Raw genomic sequence first — 26,807 nt, forward strand, 5'->3', positions numbered from 1 at the left:
AATGCATTGGTCTTTAAAGTTGCTGAAGGAACAATGGTTGAAAGATGACCCGAAAGAAATGGACTTACTGGATTACATTGCCAAGTTTCGGTAGAGACGGTCAGGTGCTTGTGAATTGGCTCGAGAAAAGTTGAAGTCATCCCAAATGATCACAATGTTGAAGAGTGTAAGTTCAATCTTGATAACATGGTCTTAGTATTGGTACCCAATATGGAACATCCACTCAAAGCTAGGTAATATAGTACCAATGAGGCTGTTCAGAAATTCAATGAGACAGACTATGTTGTAAAAACACCGTTCATCAGAAAGCTATCAGGCTGTATCATATCAATATGTTGAAGCTTTATCACGTTCGAGATGCATCTGAAAACCTTTTAGCTATTAAGTGTTCTCCTGATATTAATGACAGTCTCTTTGAATCAGAAACCAGTAAATTTGAAAATAGTAGAGATGAATGCAACATCAAACTGAGTAAATCTGACATTCTAGCAAAATGTAATCACTTGCCTTCTGAAGAGAAAAACGAACTTGCTAGTTTATTGATTGAATATGAGTGTATATTTTCATACATTCCTAATCAAACCAACAGTGCTCTTGATGATGGAGATATAGACAATGTTTGTCCTGTGAAACTGTCTACCTATCATGTGAATCAAATCAAGACCGATAAAATGTTTAAAGAATTATTTATGCTTAAGAATGGCATTATAAAGCCCAGTAAAAGTGTCTGATCTTCACCCTATTAACTGTTTCATAAATCCGATGGTTCGGTTAGATTCTGTACAGACTTTTGTAAAGTAAATGCTTTGACAAAGACAGATTCTTATCCCATTCCAAGAATGAATGATTGTATTTATAAACTTGGATAAGTCAGATATATTCCTAAATGTGACCTGTTGAATGGATGCTGGGCTGTTTCTTTAACTGACAGAGCAAAATAAGTATCTGACTGATTATACCAGTACAATGTAATGGCGTTTGGGAGGAGAAATTCTAAGACAATTTTTCAGCAAATGATAAAATAATGTCTCAACAATCTTTCAGATGTCAGGTGTCACCTAATCTTCTTAAAGTTTCTGCAACATAAAGACAACATGTCTAACGACATTTTCACAACCCCACCCTTAATTGAGAGGAATTTGAAAGACTGTCTGGTACAACCTAAATTACAGACTGGAATGTCTTAATTCCTAAAATAACAGAACTCGTTCGTGCGGACGAACTATTTATCTTACATGCGATTATATCCCTTCTTATCGACTCTCTCCAGTTCTACCTTTACCTTTCACGTAACAGACTTATTCACCCGTATATCAGAGTGCATTATTTACTGTATTCGCTGTACTAGATGGAAGCAACTCTCTCTACAATGGAGAAAATATAAGCAGATTAGGTAACAGATGCTGTGAACATCTATGACTTATACGCAATGTCACCCTCGACCACCCACCACCTATTCTCAAAACATGTTAATCCCCCTCATCACAACGGAATTGACGACATGAGAGTATTCCTTTTATTACATGCCACCCGCAACAAGTATGAACGCAAAGCCTAGAATATAAGCGTATATTTAAAGTAAATTCTCTAGTACCACCCAAACCTAATGAACATTTTTCTTTCAAGTGATTACAGCTTCATATCTTCACACTCTCCTCCCAGTTAACTAGACATCGTATACACATATTTCCTTGATCATAGGCCCGGCATGGCCAGACGGTTAAGGCACTCAGCTCATAATCCCGTCACACCAAACATGCTCGCCCTTTCAGCCGTTGGGGCGTTATAATGTGACGGTCAATTTCACCATTCGTTGGTAAAAAGTAGCCGAAGAGTTGGCAGTGGGTAGTGATGACTAGCTGCCCTCCCTCTTGTCTTACACTGCTAAATTAGGGACGTCTAGCGCAGATAGCCCTCGTGTATCTTTGCGCGAAATTCAAAATAAACCAAATCATGATTATTAAGTTATTATTTTATAATTTTTAGAATAAATGGTTATATCCTTTCTGCGTTCTAAATTCCAGTTTCTCCCACTTTAATATTTATTCTATGTTTTAAAACTTTTTTATAGAACCGTTTCCACAACGTTTCTCCTAACAATATTTTGTTAACATGTTCCACGAAGCATTTATGTAACTTAGAATGTGTTTCTTTTCTAACCCATCAGGATTCGGTGTTTTTGCTATGCAGCCTGATTTAGACTGTCTGACAAAGGGCTTCTGCCAGAAACATGTAAATAATATAGTCGTTTTTTTTGTTATATGCGTGTGTTTACTATTTTTAACACTTTTTCCATTATATAAAACACAGCTTCATGATAAAAGCCGACTTTCTTAGCTAAGACAAAAAATTGTTGAATGGGAAGCTGTAAGTTATAAATATATTACAGCGGCAAAAATACATTAGGAAAATTTGATAAACAACTTTCGTTCATGAACGTTCTTATCAAAAGTTGAAGCTACTGACTGATTACTCAAGCATACAAGAAGAATCCAGCACTCAGATTGTATAGAGAAAATCTTATTACTTCTAGGATGTAAAAACGTCTGATGTAAAGCCTAATGTTTGAATGTATAACCAAATATAAAGAGGGAAAAAGATACACATTAAATGTAAGAAATAAAACGTGTTTGGTACATTAGTTCTGCAAATGTGGTAAGCTAGTTCTGCTTCCTATAATGGTACAAAAAGAAAAAAAATGGTAACAGATTATATGAGTTAGTGATGATATTGAAGACGAAAAGTACTCAACACATCGAAATTAACAGATATTTTGATAAATTAGAAATGCATAGATAGAATACAACAACGTGATACATACTTACTAAAGTAAAATATAAGGCGTGATCCTACCATTTTTAAAATAAAGATTATCTGACTGACGTTTCGGTACAAGAACTTTTTATGAACCTTTCAACTACCGTGTGGTTGACATTCGTAGTGAATTAATATGTTATATTTTTAATTTTCTTGTTTTGTAGTTTCTCAACTTTTGGAGCCATTTACATTAATTATTGAACTGGTTTATTCAATATAAAATTTTTGATTATAAGAATATCGTTAAATTATCTTACGAATTTCCAATAACTATACTTGTGTAATGTATAATATTAAACTTTCTGCAATGTTTCTGTCTCGATGTTGAATAAAGAAAGTTGGCAAAGCATTTAAATAAGTACAGGACTGATAATCATGATAAAGTAGATAATACCAGTGTAAGTTCTTATCTACAATACTTCAGGATCTCGTTTACACAGTTCTTTAATATTGTAGTTAATTTATAATTGTAATTTTTCAAATATTATGTTTTTCCCATTATCAGACGAACTATTTAATGATTATAAAAGTCGTTAGGTGTATTTGAAAGAAAATATTTGATATATATAAATAAATGTATACAGGATTAGAATCTATCTTATGAATATTTAATGAAATGATATTCCTAGAGTGCAAAGATTTGACTTTTTTTTTCTGTATTTAAACAAATCTTGACATGAACATTGCTATTTTTTGCCATGTCACTCTCTGCAAATCATCAGTTGTTTTTTTGATTACCTGCAAGTACCAGGTTACGACATGTTCGATTTCCAGTCTGTGCAGCCGCTATGGACGCGTAAAACTTTAATGACACCCTTCGTTGAAATAAATCTATCTATCAAGTCGAAACGTGTTGTAGCAGAACAAAACGGCAGTGGTGACAACTAAAGTCGCCTTCTATCAATTCAAAATATTATAAATAAGTTCTCCAACCTCAAACTAATAATGAAGAAATATCACATCATTTCATGTGAGAATCAGACAAATTAGATAATCTGTTCGTATGTCTATAATTCTTGGTGGTAAGTAATGCGGCCGCACCTAACCCGGTGTTTTTATTTCTTCACTGATCATATCTTTCGACTGAAATACGTTAACATCATACGGATTACATTTCGATACAGCAGATTCGGGACTTTCTAACGGTGTATGTACAACCTCCAACGTAAAAATACAGAAAATTCTTGTTTCTTGTCCTCTCATACAAAAACAGTACTTCACCTACGATTTTGGGAATTATCCGCTGTTAAAAATGATTCACAGCGAAGCCTACATGCATACAATTTTTCTGTGTTCAGGTATTTGTACACAGTTGTTGCGTGGCTTATTATGCTTCTAAACCTCTCATTACCTCTTGGCTATTAATCTTGAATTTTGTCTGTTCTGATGATTCTTGAATCTATTCTACTCATCATTTTCTTTTTAAGTATATTTTCTTAAAAGGTTTCAGCTGGATTTGTTCTGTGACAGTTCTTGATTTTTAATCTGATTGAAGACTTGGATATTCTATATCTCTCTGACACTGCTCAATACTTAAGTACTTTATTGTCTTCTTGCTACAAGTGCTCTTCTAAAGCGTAAACTCAACTTCTCAGTTGGAAACTTCAATGCCTTTGTTGCCACAAAATTCAATGGATTTTACAATCATAATTTTTTTTCCTTTGAAACTAAATTCATAATCTAGCTTAATAATTGCACAAGTATATGTTTTCAATCATTTTTTTTCTAATTAGTTCTATTAATATTTTCGAGTTTTTATGGAAGGGGGCAATACTTTTGTAATGAACAAAAGTCTAATGTCTGGTGTAGTGGTAAGTCTATTTAAAACGCTAAAATCAGGGGTTCGATTCCCCTCGGTGGACTCAGCAAGATAGCCGATGTGGCTTTGCTATAAGAAGATACACACAAAAGTTTGAAATTTTCTTTCGGCCGTTTTTTACAAAAATTGTTTATTTGGTTATTACTACATCAACTGTAGGCTAATTTTGATACACTGTTTTCAGACTAATATTCACAAGTTGTCTTATTTCACGTTTTCTTTAATTATCTTATTTTCACTGTAGGTTGCTAACACTTTAGTCTGTCACTGTATCTAAAGACACTGTTGGCATTTATTACAGTTTGTGTGTGTGTGTGTTTTTTTATAGCAAACTTATTTCTTATTTAGTTGTAATAAGTTCCTCGCTGGTACAGCGATAAGTCTACAGATTTACAACGCTAAAATCCCTTTCTTGTTCTCATAAAGTCCTTCAATGTTCTCTTTCCACAATTTAAATAAGTTACTTGTGTCTTTGTTTATTATTTGTTTCTTTATTTTTCAGACATTCGCGCAGACTGTGATATCGATATTATATTTCGAATTAATAGGCTAGCACCAACCACCATATAAGGAGCTACTCTTATTTGATCGAATATTGTAATTCTTCCTCTACTCTCATATTGCACACACGACTTCAAGGTTTGAAGTGCTATTTTTTTGTAAATGTGTGTATGCTAATTGTAAACAAAGACTGGGTTCGAGGATTCCCAACTACTGAGCACCGCATGACTCTGCTTGCATATTAGCACGAATTATATTAATTGTGATTTGTGAAACAATGGTTTGATAAAGAAAATGCAGTTGTTATATCAAATATAACTGTTATATGCAGTTGTAATCAAATATAAATTTACTACATTTCCAAAAGTTGATTACATTTTGTACCGAGACATCTTTTTCTCTGATAGTCGTGAATTCTGGTTGTGTATTACGTTAAACTTCTGTTTTCCTACGGACTGACTTAAGATATAGAAACGTTCTATTCGAAATGCATAATAAATGTTAAATTAAATGTGCATCTTACATTATAAATAATATCATCAATGAAGCCTAAGTTAAACTGCTGTATTATCTAAATATAATGGTTTCAGTCTTTCGCAAGTAAATATTTTTAATATAATTTGAGTAGTTTGTTGTGAACTATGTATCTTCCGACGATCAATTTATGTCAATTTTCTTTTTAAAAAAGACCCCAAAATCAGAGTATTTTCTCATATAGCAATTTAATCCGATATGGTACACTAGAGTATAGGTTAAACATCAAACACAGTTTTAGATGTTAGAACTAAGGAGACACAGATTGCAAGGAAAGACAAACAAGATAATATTAACCATAGATTGCGCTTTTCGTGAATCAGTAATCCTATTGCATCACTGAAGCTGGAGTCGTTTATTGTGCATTTGTTTGTTTTACTTATATAGAAGCAATCTAGTTTATAAACACCTTGAGGAGTTAATAATATAACAGTAAAATGAGGCCAACATATTTTAAAATTGCAAATCAAAGCATATATTACCCTGCAGAGACAGAGACTGGATTACTGAAATAAATACTTGTTGATATAACATATTTAGTTAGTTTAAATAAAATTTAAATACATTGAGGGGTTAAAATGACAAACGTTGTTTCCTGATAAAAGTGGGAAAAATCTAATTGAAAATAACTGTATTGAATAATTAGTAGCGGAAATGCTGTTTGTTGGATTTAGTTTTTTATTTCTTTGATGAAGCTTCCGCAATTTAAACGTCAAAATGATTTTCAGCTTGAACCAAACAAGTAGCATCAAATGTAGATATATCACAGTCAGTCACGAGATCTTGAAGTTGGTCGTTTCTGCGCCGAGCACTGTCTGAGCCAAATCATAAGGTGTGGTTCAATGATGCGAACATCGTCAAATCTTAATGGTATTTAATTTGTGCACTTAAACATTTTAAGCAATTTCATATGAAGAAATTTAAAATATCAAAAAATAACAGAGATTAAAACTCTTCATGAATTAATATTAAAACATTCTTATATTTTTCGTTCATGCTAAAGAAAGAAACTTTAAATCCTTTTCATTAAAACATATTGTTAAAAGCAAATATATGCACGAAACAGTTATATATCATTTATAAGTGGTGGTCTGACACTTTGAAAAGGCCAAAGACAGTGTTGTCAGATTATGTGCTAGTTGTTTTTGTTTTTTGTAATAAATAATATACGATGCTTCTTTGTAACACCAGATTTCACATAATAGAATGTTTCTTTAAGTTATTATATGTTTGCGTCTGGTATGTATCACAGTTCGAAAGTCAGCTTTACGAACTGCATGGACAACCTTCATCAGATTGAAGAAGATCCTTCCAACTTCTCAAATATCTTGGAAATGAACCGCTTCCAAAATGTTACTGTAAGATCAAAAATATTATAAAAACTTGGCCAAGAAATATCCACGGTGATTTGTGTAATACGATACTGCCATTTGTACCTGAAAAAAAACAACAATAATAGATTAGTATCTATTAATACAATCAACAAAATGATACAAACAATTATCTGAAGTTTAAAAAATCAAACGTTCCGAAAATATTCATGCTACGTTTTTTGAGGTTGCTACGTCCATAATTTATTTACATCTTAAATATTTATAGGTTATTTTAAAGACGAAACTCAAACTTCGAGAGTGCTAGCTAATAGTATACACTTGTACATAGTGAAGTAATACATACTTTCAAGGGATAATTTCGATAATATTGAGTGCTGTGCTGAAGATGAAAAACTTTTCATAACGACAAAATATCTAGTACTTATTCAAAATAGCTAAGTGCTATTAAAATACTGTAATTGTTTTGTATAAATTTCAAGAAATATTTTTACTTTTAGCTATTATGATATTTTCTTGTTCGTTAGTTACGCGATAATACAAAGGATCATTATATGATATTTAATATAAGTAAAATTAAGTCTGATAGCAAACCTGTATAATAAATAGTTTTACGGTTTTTTCCACTACCTAAAACACTACAGGTTTAAGACAAAGCAATAAATACTTTTTCAACTATTTATAATTTTTACTATACAGTACTCCATAGCGTCTTGAAGTGAACATGTTTTCTTTGTCCATTTACTATATCATGAGTATTCACGAAGGTTTTTGTTACAGTTGATCATACAGTTGGAAAACACTGCAAGTTCAGCATTACTAAAATTTTAAACATTTAATATAAAAAAGTAAATATGATTTCAATATACTCCAAGGAATAAATTATTCTACAATTGAATTAAATTATTAAATTAAAAAATCTAAAGAATATCATTTTTAAACTATAAAATATTATTTTCGTAACAAAGAAAACCTTTTGTTAAATGTTTTTGTGATGAATATGAGCATAATTATCTTACGATTATGTAGCAATTTCAACTAGTCTAGTAAACATGCAAATGTATTTTCTGCACGTTTTGGACCAATAAATGTTTAATGTACCAGTTAAAATTAGAAACACACCATAGTACAAAAACAAAATATTTAACTTAATTCTTTATATCATATACATAAAATGCGGCTTGACATAGCCTTAAGACTCTCAACTAGCAAATTGCGGCTCGCGAAATTAAATCCTGTCACAAAATAAGCTCGCCGTTCAATCCCTGGAATCTTATGATGTGACGGATCAGTTTTTCTTGATAAAAGAGTAGCTAACTAATAGGCAGTGCAGTCTAACTGCTTTTTTCTAATTTCTAACTTCTACATTAAGGACGACCAGCGCCTATAACTCTCAGGGAACTATGCATGAAATTCAAAATCAAATATAAATTTTACTTTCAATCAATTAGTAACCTAATAAATAAATAACACAGTTTCCTTTTATATTTTATTCACTTTTAGAAATACGCAGCTCCAGATTGTTATTACGTCCATTTTTGATATTCAGGCTACAAATAAATGTAATTTTGTATTATAAATTCAGATTCTATCAATTTCACGAAATATAATAATATTTATTCCACCTTCTACAATATTGAATTCTGAAAGAATTGTTTTTTGTTTCTTAATTTCGCACAAAGCTACACGATGATTATCTGCACTATCCGTCGCTAATTTAGTAGTGTAAGTCTAGTGGAAAGGCAGTTACTCATTACCACCCACTGCCAACTCTTGTACTACTCCTTTTTCAACGAATAGTGGGATTGACCATAATATTATAACGCCTCTACGGCTGAAAGGGCAAACATGTTTTGTGTGACGGGATTTGAGCCCTTGACCGTCAGATTACGAGTCAAGTGCATTAACCACCTTGCCATACGAGCCATTATTATTTGATATTGGGACTTTTTCTCAACACATACCAACAAACCACAGCAATTAAGAAAATTCTCTTGGTAGTAACAAACATTACCATTAGGTTCGCAACCCTATTATTCGGAACAGATATACTTTACAGAATCAAATAGATTGTATATTGTGATAGCTTTCCTCTCTAAACTAATACTAATAGCTTCCTTTATAGTAACGCCATAAAAACTAGATTAACAGTTTCTTCTCATCACCCGCATGCATTCGGTATTGCCATATCAAACATCAGTATTTACTCTTATTGCTTAAACTAATATTACATGACTCTAAACTGTCTGTAATTAGGAAATTCCATATATAACGGATTTACTGTTATAGATTCATTTTAATACATACTTTTATTTCAGTTTAATGAGTGTGACGCATATTGTTAGATGTGTATTGCGCTAGTCCCGCCTGTTCTCTAAATTTGTAGAAAATTCTGAAAAGCAAAAATCAACAACAAATAGTTTACGAAAATACTAGCGTATCTTCTAATATTGTTGAACTTTCAATAATCTTGCCTAATTGATATAAAAGCTCTCCGAAAGACTGTGACTGATTACTGTTTGTCAGCTGCAGTCATTATATAACAAGCATTGGAAGCTATAATTGTGATTAACACATATTAATCTGAAAACAACATAATTTGATCAGGACAAATATAAATTTCGAATATTAGTAAGTGATCAACTTCAGAAAATTAACTTCAAACGTTACTGTTTCTACGAGGTCATTAGATATCTATCTTCCTTTTGTAAAAGTAAACTTGTAAATCGTGTTCGGCCAAACAAGAATAGAGGTAGCTAACATTCCGGTCGTGAAGTATATCTTTGTATCAACATTAAAGTAAATTGTCCCCCATGGACCTGGACCATCTATAAAATATTAAGTTCCACTTCAAGTTTGTGAGTTTGTATAATTTTTGTATATAAAGAGTTATTTGTATTAAGTATTTGTAAAAACTGTTAGTATACATTGTATTTTTTCTATATCAAAATATATTTATGTTAAGAAAGTAAATTGTGTGTAACAATATTGATGGCAAATATTAAAAATAAATTATTTTATATTAACCATTTAAGTAACTTCTAAATTAAATTAAACTTTTCTGGCAATTTGTAATCGTAACACATTACGTACGTTACATAATAAATCAAAGACTCGTCTGAAATAAATTATAATACGTAGCATATTAAAGTAGGGGCACATGACAGAGATCTGGATCAAGAGCAAAATTCGTTCTAAATTATAAGTCAAATCTTAATTCAATATATATTCAACAGTGTCAGCAAGATTTTATTTTATCTGATTATTAAGGTTTTCTTGACTCACCCTCCCTTAAACAACAAATAAAGTACAACAAAAGTGAATCGCTAAAATTGTCAAAATTTTAGAATTAGAGGGTAAAAACTTAATGAGAAAAAATGAACTAAATAGCGTGTTGTTGAAATACTAGTCGATATGATTTGCTACCTTAAGAACTATTGGGGGAATACTCTAGTATCTCCAATAACCAACCAGTGTATAGTGATACAAATAACGTAAAAATCCGGTTATATCTAAAAAAATAGAATTTGAACAAGCCTGTATCGAAGTAAAAAGAAAAAGTTAACGTCTTGAGGTCGAACAAACAAGTTATCGAAGCAGAGAAAGTACAAGTCCGTGTGGAAGCTGAAAGAGAGACTAAAGGTTTCGATGCCAAACAAGCTCGTATCGAAGACGTAAAAGAAATGAAGTTAGACTTAATTACAATTGACCAAGACAAAATGACAACTTTGAACTCAATCGATATACTAAAGTACCACCATTTAATGAAAATGAAGTTAATGAATATTTCCAACATTTTGAGAAAGTTGCTTAAACTGGTAAAGCATAAAAGTTAAGCTGCTCTCTCTCTCTAAAATAATGCACCAATTATAATGAGGTTAAACAGCTATTCTCAAAGCATATGAATTGGTACCAGAGGCTTATCGTCAAAACTCATGTTATGTCCGATTGTTGGTCTATGAAATCAAAAAAAGGAAGCAATGCGGAGTACGTTAGCGTCCACATATGGACGTAGTATCATCAGATAATGTGATGTTGTTGATCTGACCACTGATAAAAACCTGATGTAGTTAGAGAGGAATTTAGACCTTTTGTGTCTTGGTCATGTGTTTTAGATAAATGACACTGCTATTTTTACATGATACTATTGTAACTCAATCATTGTTGTTAGAAGGTGTATTGCTATTAAATTCCATTTCTGTGAGTCTGTTATTAATCAGGGTATTGAGTATGGCTTTGTTAATATTCCACTTCATAACATTTATTTGACATAAAACATTGTTTCGGAACCAGTTGTGATTGGAGTGAGACCAATTTTCTACCAATAAATAGTGTATTTTAATTGCTGGAAAACAGTTTGGATGGGGGAAGTTGTGGCTGAGCCCAAAAAGATTAAGAAGCCAATCACTGTTTCATCTAAAAATGATGTTGTTGTTGAGGATAATCCAGACTTGTTTTCCTCCTGTGCTGTGGCTCGAGCTCTGGCTTATCACATGAAAAGTATTCAGAGGACGATATTATGGATCTGTCTCAGACATTTTCTGGATCCTACAATGATAATTAATTGGTGAGTGACAATGATTGACATAAGGGAGCCAGTTCACCTAGTGAAGTTCCATTTGTTAGAAGTAGAAAAAGTTCCGCTGATCTCTTCATTATATAAATATGCACTCCCAAACAATAAACTGAAGAAAGCTCCAAATGGTTAATTTTTCAAAAATAGTTTGTTCATGAAAAAATGTAGACCACTAGACACACTAGCTTCACAAGACTGGGCTGTAGTTTGTCAAATGGTTCTTCCAAAAGCATATGGCTCTGAAATATTGAAAATTGCCTAGGAACTCCCAATAGGAGGTCATTTAGAAGTAAATATTAGGAGTAAAGTTATGAGACACTTCCTTTGGCCAAAAATTAGGAAAGACGTTTCTCGGTTTGTAAAACGTGTCACAAATGTCAATTGGCTAGAAAACCTGATAAGAAAAATTCCTCTAACTCCTTTGAAACTTATCCTCAGTCATGTGACTGCTGAGTATGCTAAACTAAAAAGATGACGTTTGTGTTTATGCACTTTTAAGTGCAATGTAATTTTATGATCATTAGGTTATTTGTTTTGATTTTGTTATGTCATGATTTTTGAAATTGTATAATTCTTTGACAGTGTATTGTATTTAATGTATTATTATCACTATATATATATACACACACACATAATACTTTAGAGAATTAAAATTGTCTAATACAAATTTTTAGTTCTCTAAGGAGGGGTGGAACGATTTATCGTTATACGTTTATTTTAATACTTACCTGTATTTCAGTTTGATGCATATGATGTATATTGTTGGATGTATATTGTGCAAGTCCCACCTATTCTCTAAATTTGTAAAAGATTCTTGAGAATAAGAATCAATAATATGTTTCACGAAAACGCTGGCGTGTTTTCGAAAATTGTTGAAAATTCGAAAATATGCTATGATTGGTATACAAAATCGATGCACAGAGTACCAGTTATTATTATATTGGACAGCTACAGTCACTAGTACTGTAAGTCAGTGAAGCTATAATTGTGAATAACACCTATTGATCGGAAAACTACAGAATTTGAACAGAAACGTTTAAAGATTCGAACATTACAAACCGTACAACATCAGTGACTTAACTTTGGACCTTAGTATTTCTAAGAGGACGTTAGATAGATATCTTACTCAGTACAAAGTCAGCTTGTAAGGTTGTGAAGTGCGCCAAGAAAAGATAGCGCCAGCAAGATGTAACAATGCCAACACAGAATTAATTTGCTCGTCGTGTACCTGGATAGTCCATAAAACAATCAGTTCTAAACGAGATATATGGCTCAAACTGTGGTATACAAATGATTATATATTATTTGTAATAACTGTTATTATAAAATGTATTGTTGTTTGTATATTTGTGTTAAGAGAGAAAATAGTGTGTATCAGTCTTGTTAGCATATATCATAAATTTAATATATATTAACATTTAATTAACTTCTAAATTCAGATTTAAATTTCCGGTTATTTGAAACTGTAATACGCAACGCACATAATATAATAAAACGGAGATTCGTCCAAGATAAATTTTAATATTTAACAGTTATAACAATTCCAAATTGGGCAATCTGCTGTGTCCACCGAGGGGAATCGAAGGAGTGATTTTATCATTCTAAATCCGAAGACTTATCGCTATCCCATCGGGAGACAAGCAATCTGGACATCAATTTAAAGGAACTGAAAATAATATCTTATAATAAATTGATGTAATTTCGTAATTCACGACGAAAATTTATTATAGAATAAAATTTATTTAAAACTTTATTGTCACTATTATTTAGCTTAAAAGTATTTCCATTAATGTTTTGCTATATTTATTTCCAAAAAAAACAACAACACCGAAGTAGTTTAAGTAAATACAACCGTACTATTACGGGGGGCTATCATACTGCTTCATGAATTATCAGTTCTGAATGATTTCTAACATATATTGCTATATGCGACGCTGTAATATAATATGATTTCATGAAAAAAGAACTAATCAAAAAGCAAGAATATCTACGCTTGAAAATCATACTGTTTTCAATTCTGAAAGTATATTTCATTATGAAATTTCAAATTAATTTTCCAAAACAGGAGAACGTTGACATTTCCAGTTAGCCAAGAAATCACTTTACTGCTTCCTAACTAAATGCATCTAGGATTATTAGCAACATATATAAATACATTGTAATCAGAATATTAAAATGGTTAGAATTTAGTTAGTTTCGATATTTGTAGTTTGCATTTCATTTTTACTGAGCTGTTTCTCCTGAAACAATATCCGTAACAGAATGCTTATCTCGATTACTTTAGGAGTTTGACCAAAAATGAATGCACAACCGAATGTCCTTATAATTTCACATCAGAAAATGTTTTGAAAATGTCATTGTTTCTAATGTATTTTCAATGATTTGCCACTCCCAAATACCTATTCTTACCTTTCCTTTTTTTCTCAGACAGCTGCAGTCCCGAACTCTGCTGGTTTGCTCCTATAACCGCATCCACGTCTCTTCTATCAATAACTTTAGAAAATATGGCCGTACAATTTAGTCTCATTTCTCCGTTTTGGAAATGTTTTTCTGTGATCGTATAATGAAGTCCCAGAACAGCAGTTTTGTAACCATCCTTATAATCAATAGTATTATATTGATCTAACTGTTCAAGCATGACCTGAAAACAGAAAACACTAACGCTAAAAAAAAAACACATCATACATTCAAATTCATAATGTACATTACCACAAAATACAGCAATTTAGGATTTTAATCTGTTTTAGTAAGAACATGGGAATCATATAAATGAATATAAAGCACAGAAAGAAAACTGTATACGAAGTTATGTTTATCATGGGAAATATATTTTTTTGGTCTGTGAAAATGAAATAAAGCAGTGGAAGTGTTACTAGAAACATATAAGGAATACTCTATCTTTACAGATAACTTTTACAGGTTATCTTGTTAAGAAACGTAACTCTTGATGTGGAAAAAAGCAATTTTGAGGTAAATATACATGTAAACACTATACACGTTCCATTCGTATTATCTATACAAGTGCTTTGCTGGCTTATAATGAATATAATAAAACAATAATTAAAGGCTGAAATTACCTGACGATGACAGAAGAAGGTCGAAACGTTGTTCGCTTCTCTACAAAAAATTTTCTCAACCCACACCAGCCATTTTTAAATATATATTTTTTGTTTATTTTTCATCTACAAAACTTATTTTATAAATATAATATAACATATTATTTAAACACTTCTGTATCTCATCATACTTGATATATTATTAGAAATATGTAATAATTTATATTTTATAAATATAATATAACATATTATTTAAACACTTCTGTATCTCATCATACTTGATATATTATTAGAAATATGTAATAATTTATATTTTATAAATATAGTATAACATATTATTTAAACACTTCTGTATCTCATCATACTTGATATATTATTAGAAATATGTAATAATTTATATTTTATAAATATAATATAACATATTATTTAAACACTTCTGTATCTCATCATACTTGATATATTATTAGAAATATGCAATGTTAATAAAATGAAAAGTAAATTTGTTTTGCGTTCATGCTAATAGTTTAATCATTTCTTTGTTCTCGTAAACTTTTCAGATTTTCCTGAATTTTTCTCTACTTTCAAAGGTTCAGTTCTCGCATTCCGTTTTCATTTACTGTCTTATTATATGTTAATCTTTTGACTATATTAATTTTTAAATCGTTTTCAGTTGCTAATTTTGAAATTGTTTAGTGGATCTTTGATGAATACAATTTTAGACAAAATTTAGAGTAGCTAACTTAAGGTAAAGCGTCATGGGCCTCCGCAAAATTTTCATCGGGTGTTGACATTCTATAAAGTCAATAATACACTCAGTAGCAGTAGAACGTATGGTTCGTATCAAGTTTCATAAATGTGACTATCAAAATGCAATTGAAAGTAAAAAGAGATGGTATCATTCGGAACCGTAAATATGCAATCTTCATTAACTGCAAGGTTAAAAATATTGGAATGGTGTGTAGTAGAAAAAGAGCATAAAGAGGCCATTAGTCGACAACGCCCATTGTCAACTCTTGGACTACTTTAATTGAATAGTGGGATTTGACCTCCCTGTTATAACACACCCACCGCTCAATGTGCATAGCGCTCTTTTGCGGTAATAAAAATATGCTATGCAAATCAAGTGGTAGGTTTTGAGTCTTTCAATAAAACTTACTTAGCCTGAAAAACACGTATCGTAAACTGTAAACTGTTTTAAGTCTAATTCAAGTAAAACGTTTATGTGAAACTTGTAACATAATTTTAACACATGAAATGAAGCATCATTGCCAAATTATGGATGTATTAATGCTATCACAATATAAACTTCCTACCTCTTCTTTGTTGACATACCATCTCAGGATAGGAGGACTAACAACCTTTGGAGAAGAACAATTGGCATTAACTCTGTCTCCAAGTTCATAGCTTGACTTTAATCCAAATATCTGTGGTCCATTCTTTGCTAAAAAAATTGGAAAAATGTTTGACATTTTAAATAACTAGAATGGAATTGTAGGTTAGGATATAATTAGGTTTTTATTTACGACTATGCTAACACTGAACCTTATCAATGCATCCACCAAGTACGATCTTTTGAAGGGGAAAAATAAGAAGTACGTTGTTGTATTAAGAAAAGTAAATACTTTGAACTTTTTGCTATTTTACAAAAGTTGGGCTAAAAATATGATTTAGAATGAAGTATCCTCTTTTTGGTTCTACGAAATACTCATAATAAATGTCCTTGATTTTATTAAAATATTAATTTGGAATAATATAGAAGAGTTAGATTAAAATATTGGCTTATGTAAACATTTATAAATCTTTAGATATTGATATCTAAAATGCCCATTCAACGCACGGAAAAGAAATAGAGGTTCCCAGGTGGATACTTAAGTGAGTGAGCTTCCAGTTTGCATCTATCAGATCATATCTTATCCTTGATGACTACTCACTCCAAACTTAATGAAAATAAGATCAATGATTCTCAGTTAAAGCTTTATTTAAGCTCGATCGTGTAAAAAGAACAAAACATTAAGATTTATACAAATAAGTTAACATTGACTTAGGTATATAGCTTATAATGAAAACATCTATATATTACTTTTTATTTTGAAATGCTTAATTAAAAAGAGAGAATATTTGATAAAATACGTATTTATACCTTTTACTTATTGCTTCGCAAGCAAGTTTTTTAATAAGTTACTCTCACTGTACACAGGATAAAACGTTTTCAAATGCTATGAAATCAATTTCATAACTAGTACTACCACTCCCACCACATAGTATCTCCTAACCTCATTTTTTATATCTAACTGAAATAAACAAATTTTGCGAAATCAAGCTTGACCAACAAAGATGTAGAAAAATGTGGTAGAGTCAGTTAAACGTCGGTTAATCCTTTAATGAGCCAATCAAAATTAAGATCATTCATTAAATGAATTTGTATCGTATTCGTAAAATAATTGTTAATAACATCAGTTAAATTAACAACTTCTAATGTATAGATAAACCAGTGCATTTTGGTAAAATTACGTTCCAACAATGACTTTTATTTCATGTTCTCAGGAGCAAAAATATAACCAAATATTATTGTTAGTCTACGTACTCAAAGTATAAAATGAAATGTATAGACAACAAAACTGGAAAAATATATTTTGATTTCTTAATTTTGAGTCTCAGTTGAGTTTATTAAAAGTAGGAAAATTAAAAATTCAGAAAGGATTTAAGTTTAAAATGGAATTAATGATTTTACATTCATGGTAACGTTTATGCACTTGTCTTTAGGCTAAGTTAGCAACAGATCTTTTCTTTAAACTTATTATACTAACACTCACTACACGTATAAGGTTTCACGGCACCACTTCTCACTGCCTCGTTGCACTCCCGTTACTAAAATTGTTATGAAACAGTAATAGAGCTATTCTATGAGGATAAATGCATTTTGGCTTTTATGAATCTTGATATTTTGCGAAATAGAACGTAACTTGCACACATATGCTTTGATATAGATTAGGTTCTTAAAATAATGATAAGGAATTTTTATCTAATATTTTATTAACAAAATGGATGACAAGATAGGAACTTCCTTTTTTGTATAAAACAAGTAAACAGTATGTGTGAAATGACAGCTCTATTATATTACTAGTAATGTCAGAATATAGTTTCTTTAATCTTCAAATATAAAAAAAATTCAAAGATTTAGGATGTTTGTACGAGGATAACATATATTAAAATAAAAATAAAAATTGCATGGTTTTCCATAAATGAAATTAGGGAAAATAAAATTATCTATAATTAAGGAATACAAAAATCACCTTTTTTATGGAAAAGTTGAAGCTGAAATAATGAAGAAAAATAAAACATCTGTACAGAGTTAAATACCGTAAGTACCATTAGAAACTTCAACAATTGATGGAAGTAATGTGAGATTTTTCGATATTTATGAAAAATACACCTGAAACTTAGACTTTCTTTTGAAGTCGAATTGTAAAAACGAAAACAAAGAAATTTTGCTCAAGTTTTGAAATTTATATATCTCAATCTGACTAAGTATAAAATATTTCAAGTGATGTTCATGACTCAGCCACATTTCTTACAATTCTTAAAAATTAAGTTTTATGTTTATATTGCATGCAAATATAGTCTTTAGAAAAATGTTTGTGTACTGTTCTATATTTATGTTATTGTCTGCATGCATATAGTAGTTATTGAGTAGTAGCAGAGAATGTAGCGTATGATTGGACAAACATGTATGAGTTGTTTTGAGGGTTTATTCGTCAAAGTACACATTTATACTTGTTTTGTGTAAAATGGTGCGCATTTGGTATAATCTTTTACGAAACTGATCAACGCTTTTCATTTGATGTCCAGTCATATCTCGTTACCTGCCAAAGTTAAAGGACGTCAAATTGTTCGACTGTCCAGATGTGGTATGAAGCAAATGGTCATTGTCAGAAGAGTAATATACTCCTACAAGTGTATTTATTGCACCCAGAAACCCGAAACTTCATTGGAATGTAAAAAGACTTGTTCTAGGAAAGGCAGTTGGTAGTCGTTGGAAAATTAATCCCCAAGATAATCGGGTTTTTAAAAGTTAACATGTCATTACTACAAGAATGGCATGAACGCATTCGATCTAGGGTATTCAGAAACTGCAAATAGGAGACTGGCCAAATAAAATTATTTTCAAGAAGAGCTATCTACAAATCCATACAAGGATTCAATGCTGTCACTGTATTACTTGAGCAAGACAGCATGCCAGCAAAAATCAGGACACTAGTGATATGTCTTTTTTTAATGTCTCCTGCATAAGGCTTGTTAAGGCTGATTGTAGGACTCGTGTTCGTTGTTGGCTTGGAAAAAAGATGAAGGACAGCTGTCTTTCCTATGTACTGTCTGAGGAAACGTCAATGGAGCCTCCCAAAGACATCACAAGAAGATGAAGTTTCTGCTATCAGGTAAGGTAACATTTGGCAATATCTTTGTGATCCATGATGACAAAGCCACTGCTCACAGTGCGCATGTTATACATACTTATAATAACACTATGTAACAATATTTTTGCTTTTTTTTTGTTCCTGGGCAAAGAGTATTATTTCCCAATTGCTTATGCCTAAAGTAAATGGTATAGGCCCATTTTGTCTTAAAACTTTGCTTTTGTGACCTGAATAATGAAATTTTCAAATTTACCCATTTTCCAGAACATTCCAGGTAGATTCAGTGCTGAGTAGCTGATAGAGAATTTTTTCGAACTTACAAGAATTTTCTAGAATGTTGTAAAACTTACGAGAATTTTCAAGAACCTTTTAGAATTTTCTAGAACTTTCCATAATAATATATATACAGGGGATCTTTACTCACCACTTCAGTTTAGTTCTAGCCGCCTAAGTGAACACATAGACCTATCTGACTTTATCAGAGATGGCATCGAGAAGCTGTAAGCATTCTGCTATTTATGCGGCCAATTTATCAAGACAAGAGCAAAAAAGTACTCTGTGACAGCATCTGCTAAAATGTGTGAAGCCTTCAAGGCATATTTCAGCATGCCTGTTGGGGATCAAGACAAACCATGGACGCCTCATTTTACCTGCAAGCACTACAGAAACACTCTATAAGGTAAGATGGACATTTTTTTGCTTGCTTGAATAGTAAGATTTTATATTATACACATTTTAGACCTTTTAAAATTTAAATATCTTTTAATTTATTTTTTTCAATAGTATTGAAAAGTATCACATATAAAATATTTTACATAAACCTCTTACACATTAGTTTTGGATGAAATAAATTTATTCTTCATAATAACAATTTTATTTTTTCTTTTACAGGATGGTACAGAGGGAAAAGAGAGCCATGAAGTTCGCTTTCCAAAAATTTGGCGTGAACCCACTGACCACTCAAGCAATTGCTACTTCTGCATGGTGGACTCTTCCAAACGTCGGGCTGGTAAGAATACATCTGCTATTATGTTTCCGGACCTTCCATCATCCATCATCTCAGGGTTACACTGCCCTGAGCTCCCTGTACCCACTCAGAGAGAAAGCAGCTATCCTCAGAAGAGAGCAGCAAATCAGAAGAGGGGGAAACGTTGAAGATCCAGATTAACATTTCAGAGGTGCAGCTGGTGAGAGGAGCCCATACTACCCCAACCAAAAAACCATAATGACTTGATCAGAGATCTCGGTTTAACAAAGTCGAATGCCGATGCTATATCTGGGGGCTGATACGTGAAAGTGATTTACATTACAGTTGTAAATCTCGAACAGCTACTCACTTCTAAACATTTTTGTATAACTTTAGTATAAATACATGTAAATCTTGATTCATATGTTGTTTTATTCAGATCTTATGTAAATAAAAATGTGCAAGTTTGCTCGTTTTTACATATAAAATAAGTTAATTTCTAAATTTCATTATCCAGATCACAAAAGCAAAGTTTGAAGGGAATAATGGCCATTTTCTGTACATTTACAATAAAAGCTATTAAGAAATCACATATACTCTCCAGGAACAAAATTTATGTTGTATAGTGTAATTTGACGTTGTACATTTTGTGATTATATTTGTTTAGGCAAGATTTTGTGGCGATAGATAGTGTCGTTTATGACGTCTCATTATAGAAATCACATGTTCAGATGTTTAAGATAACTAGGATTTTGCAGTTTGACAGTGTTAATTGTATTTGTATTCCATCTTAACGATAATTATCTTATTTGTTAGAAAATATGCAAACATTTTTGTCAAAACTTTAGTAGTATGCAGGTAGAACTAAACATATGCACATGGCTTGTACGTAAGTTATCAACAATATAAAAATTTTAATTTACTTTTCAAATAAGAAATAGCCTTTAGTGTGCAGTTCATATTTTGTTTAAAGTAAATTGTAATTAATGCACGCAATTTGGATAATAAGAAAATTAAGTATTAGGATTTTGAAATAGCTTTCAATGTAATTGTTGCGAAAGTTAATAACAATACTTATTCCAGTTTGAAAGGATATACTATATGCTAATTTCATGGTTCAAAATTTCCTCACTTATTTTGATTATGAGAAAAGCGTTACTTGTCGTTCTAGAAGAATACATCTTCTTAAATAACTTACCTGCACGAAGTTCAGTGGATTTTGTATCTCTAACAAATAGCTCTTCTACGCTCTGTGAATACTCCTGTACTACCACAGATGTGCAACGTATGTGGGTGGGGTTGTTCCATTGGTGCGTTTGCTTAAGGACGAAGGATAGAGCCAACGTGGAACCAAGCAATTTTTCTTTTGTAATTGGTGAAAGTGGTTTTTGATAATTCTTAGGTGCCTGAAATAGCGATTTTGATTAAGAAAACTTTGATTAATACCATATACTTATATTTAACTACTACAGTCGTCGGAACATGGATAATATTTTTAATATTTCGTAACAAAATCTGCACAAAATAGTATTTGTTATTTATTTGTAATGAAACTCAATTTAATAAAGTCAAAAACTTAATGCTGAGACCGCAGGCCTGGAACAATGCAAGCAACTGTCCACTCTTCCTTGACATCGTTTTATTTACTTTAAATATCGAAGTTATTCAATAGAAGTTGTCTTATTTTCAAACTTTAAGACATATCAATGTGCAAAGGTAATATAACGATTAGATTAAAAGTTAGGCTTATATAAATATAAATTTCAGAGTATCATATTGTGCATTGACCCTATGCCTTGATTTTGGTCATTTAAATGTGATTAAAGGTAATCAAAACTTCAGATTATGAATTATGGTTATATATTAAAAGGAACAAAATATTAATTGTTCAGTTTGTTTTTAAGCTACATCTTAGGCCATCTTAACTGTGCCCAGCGCGAGTATTGAATTCGTATTGTCAGTATTATAATCTCACAAGCTAACCATTGATACAGCGAGAGCACGTCAAATGTGGTTCTATTAAATGAATCAACAAATAGCGGGTTATGTCCGAAAGTTGCGCTCTTCCCTTTTATGTTTGATGTTGAAGCGCAAAACTGCACAATGGGTTACGTGCTTTTTATCTACCACGGAAATCGAACAGTGATATTTAGTATTATAAGCTCTTAGGTTGAAAAAATATCATGAAATTTAAATTGTTGATTAATTCATTCATTACCACATTCATGAATAAAAAGTATTCCCGATGCTGGGATTATTTGTAGATAAATGGTAAAAAGCAGAAAGACAAATTTCTTAACATCACACTACTCATCTGTAACTAAAGAACTGAAAACGTTGGGAAATTTAAATGGGTATACCCTTTCTTCATAATTATACAAATTTCCAAACTCTCGTAACATATACAACAGATTCATTAGACAGGAATCAAAGTTTAACAATGAATAAAAGTACAACAGCGAAAACACTTGAAACTTGTGAAACAGCAACAAACTTTTACTACATGAACGTTTAGGTATATACGTGTTCTATCTTCAGTAAGCTAGATTAAACGAGATAACATATAAAATATAACTAACTCTAAATTTATCATGCTCCAACAAGGTAAAGTAATGAAATAACTGAGCGATTTTAGGATAAAGCACAAGCATAAATATTACAACTTTAGTAGAATTATATAAGGTATTTATAATTGAAGTTATGTTTTGAATTGAAAGCTCATTTATAATAGAAGGAAACTTTTTCATTAAAAAATATTACTTGATGATCCAAGTAAAATTATTTCAAATGTTTAATCATAATAAGATTATCCTTTTTTTTTAACTGTGTGTGCATGTTATGGGGACTGTAGAATTTGAAAACTAAACTGGTGAAAATTACAGTTTCAAAGTATTGCGTGTACCGTATTTAGTTAAAGATATACTAGTCTATACTATTTATAAAAATCAGTCCACTGATAGTTAATAATCTATCACAAGAAGTCAAAGTTAAAAACTTGAGGTTAAGTATTTAACAAAACTTTATAAAATAAAACTGTAATTTCAATAAAACATGTTTAGAATAAGAACGGGTAATTCACAGTCCTGTAGTAAGAGATGCATAGAAATATAAAACTAATCTATGAACGTTTGTGTTGAAAAAAATCTGAAAAACCGCTTAAAATGTATCACTTGTCTGACTTTTGACACACATTTTCTTTTATTTTTGGAAGCAATATATTAACTATGATAGTTACCACTTCACCCTGATATAAGAAATTCTACGTTAGTCAATCATTCCTTACAGAAAAAAATTACTCTGTCAGTATTGTAGAGTTAGAAGAAATGAATAACGTTTTAATTAAACACAGTAAATATCTTCAATAATCTATTATTTGATAGAATCACTAGATCCTATGTCTTCACCCTTGGTATACTTAATATCATAAAAATTGCTCATTACAAATATATCTAGAAGAAAATATTCTATAATGTAAAAAAATGTTACCGCATATTTGATTTAATAACATTCTATCTGTCTACTTTTTAGCATCCATTTCTTCTTCTCATTAAGGTTCTGTATCTTTTCTTATCAGTAATGTTATGCTAACCATAAAAGGTCAGCACTTCTTTTACCTAATGTATAAATCCACATGAAACTATTGTACTAACTTACACTAAAACCATAATGTTTGAATTAAGATATATTATCAACTTTCACGTTAACGTGTAAAATTTTAAACACGAAAAGTTTAAATGTGGTTAAAATATTGTTATTCTCGGAATTAGATATCAGATAATACATTCACGTTAGAAAAGCGCTCGGGCTGGAAAAAAAACCCAAAAGTGATTTTTACCACTCACAGTGATAATATATTGATTCTTACAGTTGAACATAAGGTTGAGTTTTGCATAAAAATATTCATTCAGTGTCTATAATAATAAGAAAACCAACTAACTTATGAAATGTTAGACACTGATACTAATGAACTTGATTCAAACATCATTAAATTCACTGAATCATAAAACATTTAGATATGTATGAACAATAATTTGATTTTATAAACATAATTGTTTAAAGATAATCGTTTTAATAATATTAATATTTCTTAAATAGTGCACAAAAGATTAAGAAATAAAATAAACAGTAGACTTGTTTGTTTTGAATTTCAGGCAAAACTACACCAGAGCTATCTGTGTTAGTCGACCCTAAGTTAGTTGAGGGAAGGTAGCTAATCATCACTAACAACCACTGACTCTTGGGCTACCAACTAATAATGGTATTAAATGTCACTTTATAACGTTCTACTTCTGAAACACCGGGCATGAAAAATTAAAAATAGAATAATTTTATAAATTTTTGCTTAAATCTTAAATAAACAGCAATATGTTTGAACAATATTTAAAAACATCAATTGAGAGGTATCTAATACGTTTAAGTTTGATTACGCATGGAATATTTCAGGAAAAGTAACTTGATAGTTTTATTGGCCTGGCATGGCCAAGCGCGTAAGGCGTGCGACTCGTAATCTGAGGGTCGCGGGTTCGCGCCCGCGTCGCGCTAAACATGCTCGCCCTCCCAGCCATGGGGTGGATAATGTGACGGTCAATCCCACTATTCGTTGGTAAAAGAGTAGCCCAAGAGTTGGCGGTGGGTGGTGATGACTAGCTGCCTTCCCTCTAGTCTTACACTACTAAATTAGGGACGGCTAGCACAGATAGCCCTCGAGTAGCTTTGTGCGAAATTCCAAAACAAACAAACAGACAGTTTTATCCAGATTGCGTAAGAGTGAGAATCGATGAACCGGAACTAAGGGCAAAAAAATACTCAAATTTTATCGTAATTATTTGGCTAAAATAGCATACTTAAAATTATTCATACAACAAATACAATTGATCTTTATTATTAAAATTTAACTAATAAATTAGTTCACTGAAAAATATTTGTTGGAATTTAACATGTTGTTTACCACTGAGCTGTCGCACAAAAAATTCAGTTCTTTACAATATTTCAGAATTTCTATAATCTATTACATTTAAGGTTTGAAATACTTCTCAAATTTAAAATAGCTTGAATGCAACTTATAATGAATTTTTATAGTTCATACCATAATAACCTTAAAATTTAGTTTTTTTTTCTCCACAGAAATGAATTTCTATGAAAGACTGCCAAAGTAAAATATTTATATATGAATTCACCATTAGTGTCATAGCTAATATGTTAAGGGAACTTAACTGTGACATATATTTCGTGTGATTAAAATAATAATATAGTTTCATCTCATGTTTTGAATAGGAATATGGAATTTCACCGTTATGAAGTATTGGCTTGATTTATTTTCTAGTTCGCGAAAAACTGCTCGAGGGCTATATGTGTTAGTTGTCTCTAACTTAACAGTGATGGACTAGATGGAAGGAAGATAGTCAATAGCACTTACCTCTAATTTTTTTAATATTGTTTTACTGTTGAATAATGGAATTGATCGTCACCTTATAATGCCCCCAAGGCTGAAAATGCAGGCATCTTAGGTGATTGGATCTGAACTCGCGAACCGCAACGTGAGAGTCAACAGTCCTAACAACCAGATCATGTTAGGCCGATTATGAAGTATTACTTCATAATCCATGTTTTGAGCTCTCTTGCCACACATTGGATTAAGTTATTAGTAACGAAACTAATAATGTTGTACTTATGGTACTGGTATTATATTCAGATATAATGCTTTGCAAAAGTATTCACCCCTACCAATAATGTTAATGAAGAAATAGAAATAATGTAAAAAAATTAATGAATCTGTTAAACTTAAAACTGTTATGAGTTAAGGAGATTAAAATCTGCAAAGAAAATATATGAAATTAAATTTGCTTACTGCATAGGTATTCAGTTCCCCTAAGCTCGTACCTGTTGGAAGCATCTTTGGCAGCAATTACTGCTGTGATTCTTTTTGAATAAGTCTTTACCAGCTTTGACCTATGGATGGGTAATTTTTATTGATTCTTCCTGAAAGTAGTGCTTCAGTTTTGACATGTTTGTTGAAGATCGTTAATGGACTGTAATTCTTAAGTCTTGCCGTAATTTTTTTTTTGTATTAAAATCAGGACTTTGACTGCGTCACTCCAGGACATTCTCTTACTTCTTTTTAAATCACTCCAGTGTGGCTTTGACCTTGTGCTTCGAGTCATTGATCCATTTAATTGGAATTTTAGAACTAATTCTAGATTACTTTCCTCAAGATTCACTTGTTCTTTACACCATCCATCTTCCCTTAATCCTGACAAGTTTCCCAGTCCTGCTGATGAGAAACATTTTCATAACATGATGCTCTCACCATATTGCTTGACAGTTGGGATAATACTTATTGGGTGATGTACTGTGTTAGGCCTGCGCTAGACGTAACGTTTTGAATTTAGACCAGAAATCTTAATTTCATCTCGTCTGACCATAAAATCTTCTGCCACGTGTCTGCAGTATAATTTACATGCTTTTTCGCAAACTCCATAAAAAATTAAGATTATTCGTTTTATAGAAGATGTTTCTTTCTTACCTCTCAGTTTGTGCAGGGACAAGGACATTGTTGATGTATGTACATTGACACCCAGCACAAACATGAAACTTTGCAAGTAATTTAAAGTCACTGTTGGCCTCAGAGTATCATCTTTAATCATTTCCCTATCTGTTGGGCTGCTGAGTTTGGAAGGGCGGTCTGAGTTGGGTAGTGAATGAATGTAATAAAATACATTCCACTTCTTAACGATGAACTTCACCATACACGAACAGATAATCAGTAACTGAAATTTTTCTGTGACCTTCTC

The 26,807-nt window shown here is 31.4% G+C and overlaps 1 protein-coding gene across 1 annotated transcript in view; it reads right to left on the bottom strand.

Annotated features, from left to right (window-relative positions):
- Positions 1 to 5,840: 5,840 nt before the first annotated feature.
- The window catches only part of LOC143225204 (uncharacterized), a 159,802-nt gene continuing 138,835 nt past the window's right edge, over positions 5,841 to 26,807 (bottom strand). The window contains exons 5-8 of the mRNA XM_076454206.1: positions 21,215 to 21,422; positions 15,948 to 16,075; positions 13,988 to 14,219; positions 5,841 to 7,107 (exon numbers count right to left, since the gene is read on the bottom strand). Coding sequence (XP_076310321.1) covers positions 7,025 to 7,107; positions 13,988 to 14,219; positions 15,948 to 16,075; positions 21,215 to 21,422 — 651 coding nt within the window. The 3' untranslated portion in view covers positions 5,841 to 7,024. The remainder of the gene's footprint in view (positions 7,108 to 13,987; positions 14,220 to 15,947; positions 16,076 to 21,214; positions 21,423 to 26,807) is intronic.

This window comes from Tachypleus tridentatus, chromosome 9 (genome assembly GCF_004210375.1).
Source record: "Tachypleus tridentatus isolate NWPU-2018 chromosome 9, ASM421037v1, whole genome shotgun sequence".
Lineage (NCBI taxonomy): Eukaryota > Metazoa > Arthropoda > Merostomata > Xiphosura > Limulidae > Tachypleus > Tachypleus tridentatus.